The sequence below is a fragment of the Tenrec ecaudatus genome, chromosome 6 (genome assembly GCF_050624435.1).
Source record: "Tenrec ecaudatus isolate mTenEca1 chromosome 6, mTenEca1.hap1, whole genome shotgun sequence".
In the NCBI taxonomy this organism is placed as follows: domain Eukaryota; kingdom Metazoa; phylum Chordata; class Mammalia; order Afrosoricida; family Tenrecidae; genus Tenrec; species Tenrec ecaudatus.
Window position 1 is genome coordinate 27,960,271 of NC_134535.1, and position 5,123 is coordinate 27,965,393.

Consider the following 5,123-nt stretch of genomic DNA (forward strand, 5'->3'; position numbering starts at 1 on the left):
ATTTTCAGTGAAGTGATCAGGTATCTTAGGCAAATTCCATCTACAGAAAGACAAAACTATAACAATGTAGCCAAATAGTGATAGAAGGGAAAATGGATACAAACCATATGAAGTTATTCCACCAACTGAATCTTTGCCATTGGAAGAAGACAAAACAGGAACACCGCCATGGAGAAGGGCAGCCAGATCTCTATACCCTTCATGTAGTAAAGCATTGTAGAATGATATGTAAGAATAATTATCTTTTTTAAGTATCATTTTAATTAGCAAAGCTGCCCGCTGCTGTTGAGTAGGCTATAAAACAAAAAACAGAAAAAGTTAAGTAGCTTAGTATACACTTAATACTTTTACAAGAAAAATTAGCAGAGATCAGTAAAAATGCTGAAATAAATTCTAAACCACTTCAAGAAATCATAGACCACCTCAGAGACCTTTACCTCAATCTTTACTTTTTCTTCTTCTGATATTGTTAAAACACCATCGCTAATCATGTGATCCATGATATAGGATGTCTTGATGTCCCTTTCCAAGGCTTCTTTGTGTTGAAGCAAACAATTTCGGGCTTTTGCATCCATCTTCTCTCGATTTTCTCTCTCTCTTCTGAGCTTTCAACCATGAGCTGCACACAAAAAGTCAATAAAAATATGAAAAGATATGCAACCTCACTGGTAATCAAGAAATGTGAATAAAATGATCTTTTGATAAATATTTTTATAAATAAGCAAAGCCTAGTGTTTCAAAGGCATGTAAAAAAGGCATTCTAAGGGACACTTTCAGGGAGTACAAAATGGCACTTAGCTGTCTTCGAGCTCTGGTGGCACAGTTGGGTCAATGTTGGACTGCTCACCACATGGTAGGTGGTTCAAGCCTACTGGCAATACCCTCGGAGAACAAGGTTTCCTGCTCCCGTAAAGACTGACAGTCTTGAAGATCTTAAAGGGTAACTATGAGCCAGAATCAACTCGATGGTAGTGGGTTTGGTTTTGGTTTAGTCCTGACTGGTGTGGTTGGATGAATGTCAGATTGCTAACCACAAAGTTGGTGGCTCAAAACATCCAGTTTTCAGAAGGTGAGGCTATATGCTGCCTTAAGATGTACAGCTTCAACTGTATACTATGAAGTCAGTAAGGTTGCTATGAGTCAGAGTCAACTTGATACCAGTGGGTTTGGCTTTAGATTATTGCTGACTAGTGGATTCTAACTCATAACGAAATGAAAGATGTTCATCTTTCTCCAACCACTGACTTTTTGGTTATCAGCTGAGCACTTAATCATCGTATCACGAGGACTTCTTCTATACTTCAAGTAGAGATGCACATACATGTGCACAAATACCCTTCATTTAGAGATGAGCCAGTCAGGGTGCAGTATAGCACCGATGAAACACACAACTCTCCTCTAGTTCTTTGGTGCTTCCTTCACCCCACTATCATAACCTCAATTCTACTTTACAAATCGGATTAGACCAGAGCATGCACACTGCTACAGATAAGAGCCCCGCAACACAGGGAACCCAGGATAGATAAACCCTTGAGGGCCAACAAGGAGTAGAGATACCAGGAGGATTAGGGGAGAGTGGGGGGAGACAGGGGGAATCAATCATAGGATCAATCTATAACCCCCTCCCAGGGGGACGAATAACAGAAAAGTGGGTGAGTGGCGACAGAGGACAGTGTAAGATATGGGAAATAATAATCTATAACTTATCAAGGGTTCATGAGGGAGGGTGGGCAGGTGGGGGGGGGAAGAAATGGGGAGCTGATATCAGGGGCTCAAGTGGGAAGAGAATGCATTGAAAATGAAGGTGGCATATGTGCAAATGTGCTTGACACACTGGAGGAATGTATGGGTTATGATAAGAGATGTAAGAGCCCCCAATAAAAGTATTAAAAAGAAAAAAACCTTCATTTAATAGAAAGCATGTGGGTAAGAGTAAAGATGAAAAGGATCTAAATGCCCATCACTCTAAATAGGAATTGAAAAAAGTTGAGTTCAAGGATCAAATGAAACATACAACCAATCAACACAATAACGATGCAAATGTCTGCATACTGACATGGAAAGCTGTTCCTAACACATTGCTGAGTGAAAACAGAAATATATTCCCCTATGTCAAATAAAACATTTGGATCATTAATGAAGAAGCTTATTCATCAAATGCCTGTATTATTCTGAATGAAATAAGTCAAGCACAAAAGGACAAATAAGACCTCATTTACATAAAGACAGAAAAGGTAAATGTATGAGGAACTAAGTACTACTGGTGACCCGAGAGGAAGGGAGAAGGGAGAAAGGGGTGCTAATTCTTGCTTATGGAGGAGCACCGGGCCAAAATCGTGAAGTATCAACCAAAAGGGTTAAAAAAAAAAGAGAAAAATTCACTGTCATTGAGTTGAGTCCAACTCACAGTGACGCTCTATAGGGATATACGGGTTTTCTGAGGCTGTACATTTTTACAGGAAAGGACAGTCTCATCTTTCTCTGAAGGAGCAGTTCATGGATCTGAACCTCCAACTTGCAAGTTTAGCAGAGCAATGCCAAATGTTTATATGAAGCGGTTTCAGTTTATGGTGCTTAAAAAAAATCTGATTAAGGGTAGGTTGCACACTACACCTATAAAGAGTTAAATTTCCAACAAGCTGTGTGATGTGTTTATAATAACAAGCAGACAACTTGAAGAAGATGTTTATGTAAAATCAAATACCTCATGGAATGTGACTACATGATTTGGAGATTTAGGGTCATGATTTCACAACACAGTTAACTGACCTAACAGGGTGGTTAGCGCTTTGGGTCTACTTCCTAGTTCATTGGGGTCTTGAGAGCTTGCAAGCAGCCATCCAAACAACAGCTGGTCTCTAATTTTCTGGAGCAACCCAGAAATTAAGTCTGGGACAAGAGGAAACGAAATGTGTAGCCCACTGCCTCTTTGCTAAGAGACCAGAAAAACTGGATGATGACAAATTAGCATTTCCAAGCACACTGCTACATGCCCACTCCACTAAGGTTTCTGCTGAGCTGTGAAGGATGATGAAATAACAGAAAATACCTCTGATGTCACTTATTGGACTACCAGGATAAAGAAAGAAGATTCTCTATTAATAAACAACTCTTCAGTTTCTATCAAATTTATTCAAATATAATGCAAAGTTTTTCCATGGGAATAAAATCCTCATGAGAATGATGTCATGTTTTTAAAAACTTAAACAGTATTCCATCCAACATATTCAAGTGTCTAAATGGGTTCATTACATAAATTCACTCACTCGGTGAACATTTGAGCCCTACTACTAGCCTGGCACTGAGAATACAGAGATGGGTAAATCAAATCTCTGGAGAAACTCTCACAATCTAGTGGAAGAAAAGTTATTTAATGATCTGAACTAGGGCAATAATCATCAAGCTTCAACAATGACCACCTTTCTCTAAAGCCATCAAAGTGGCACTTGTAAAATAAAAACTCAAAAAGTTTGTGGGAGAATGTGATCCAAAGACAACTGGATTCCCCCACACACACATTTTCTCTGAAGTACCCCCCACAACCCCACCTCGCCACCCAGGTAGAAAGCATTCCTCTAAGCTTTACAAATTTCAAAAGTGCGCAAGCATGCCATTAACCTTGCCCTGGTGGCTCAGTGGTTATGCTTTGGGCTGAGATCTGTGAAGTCAGCGACTGGAAGCCACCAGGAACTTAGAGGAAGACAGACGGCTTTCTCCTCCCATATAGAGTTATTTTCTCAGAAACCCACAGAGCAGTTCCATTCTGGCCCTGAGTCTGCTTGGTTTTTGTTTTGCCTTTTCGCCAACTGATAAAAGGGAAAGTTATGATTAAAACCAAGGTGATCACATTTTAAAATGCAAATGCTTTTATTAAATAAAACGTTACAGGGATGAAATTCAGCTTGACAAAATGAACACTCAGGTTCTGCCCAACAGAATAGCTGGCAAAATTACGCTCTGGAGACTTAAAACTAATTTCCAATTTTACCTAGACCCATTAACCATTAAGTTTGTAAAATACGTGTTTTAAATACGTGTCCAAACTGGAAGGTTTTAAACAACTTCCCCAAAGTGCCCGACCTTTTGAACGCCCAAAGTCTTCAAAGACCGAAAGGAACGGTTCTTCCAGGAAACCTGCACCTTTGACTACTTCCTCCTTCGGTCATCTCTCGTCCTCGTAGAGAAGCGCACGGGCTTACCAGCGATTCGGTGCCTGCAACTTGTTACCGACCCTCCACAGCACCCGGCTCGGGGCGAAAAGCCCGCAGGCAAACTTACCGGAACCACAGCCCTGCGGGGACAGCCCGAGCCACCGACCAGGAGGGCGAGCGGCGGGGCACGGCTTCGCACGGTTCCCGCGCCCGGGCCGGCCGCACCGGTGCCTCACAGGTGCCTCACCTGGGCGTCCGCAGCCCGGCCGCCGGCACACCCCCACCCCCACCCAGGTCTCGAGGCGCGGGTGGGTGGGCGTCACCCCCGCGGCCAGACTGCACACTTCCTCCCGGGGCGCCGACGTGAGGCCCGGCTGCCAGGCCGCCCTCCGGGCGGACCCCGCCCCGGGACACAAAGGCAAGAGGGCCACTCGGGCGGTCGCTCCCACGCTCCGGCAGCAGCTGCACCGCGGCGGGAGCCAGTGCCCCTCGGGACGCCCCGGCGGCCACGTCAAGTCCTCGCGGGTCCCTACGGGTGCAGACGCCTGGCCTGCGGCAGCGTCAACCTTTCCGCACCGAAATACAGGATCCACTCCGCTGCAATACCGCAAGGTAGTGGCCCCGACCCGCCCAGCCGGACTGCGGGCGCTCGCCTAGGCAAATAAACACAACCCGGGCTCGGAGGGCGGCCGCCGGCGCCGCGCTGGGCCAAGGCGAGCCCCGCCCCTCTCGGGGGCGTGGCTAAGCCCCAGGCGCGCGCGGCGCTCCAGCCGGAAAGTGGCTGAGGCCTCGGAGGCGCGCTCGACGCTGCGCGCGCGGCCCCGCCGACCCCGCCCCCTCGGAGCTCCGATTGCCTCCTGTTCGCGGCAATTACCCCGGAAGTGGGGTCGCGGCGCGCCCCAGCGGGAGGGCTAGGCGCCCAGCGGCTGGGAGATGCTGTGGAGCCGCCTGGATGGCGGGGGCGGAGGCTGG

The 5,123-nt window shown here is 46.2% G+C and overlaps 1 protein-coding gene across 2 annotated transcripts in view; it reads right to left on the minus strand.

The window, feature by feature from the left end:
• Positions 1-4,849, minus strand: part of APAF1 (apoptotic peptidase activating factor 1) — an 85,898-nt gene extending 81,049 nt beyond the window's left edge. The window contains exons 1-4 of one of the 2 annotated variants that reach the window (XM_075551131.1): positions 4,279-4,849; positions 3,619-3,806; positions 438-619; positions 105-294 (exon numbers count right to left, since the gene is read on the minus strand). In XM_075551131.1, coding sequence (XP_075407246.1) covers positions 105-294; positions 438-575 — 328 coding nt within the window. In that variant the 5' untranslated portion in view covers positions 576-619; positions 3,619-3,806; positions 4,279-4,849. The remainder of the gene's footprint in view (positions 1-104; positions 295-437; positions 620-3,618; positions 3,807-4,278) is intronic. The other variant, XM_075551130.1, reaches the window with a different exon arrangement.
• Between the last annotated feature and the right edge of the window lie 274 nt (positions 4,850-5,123).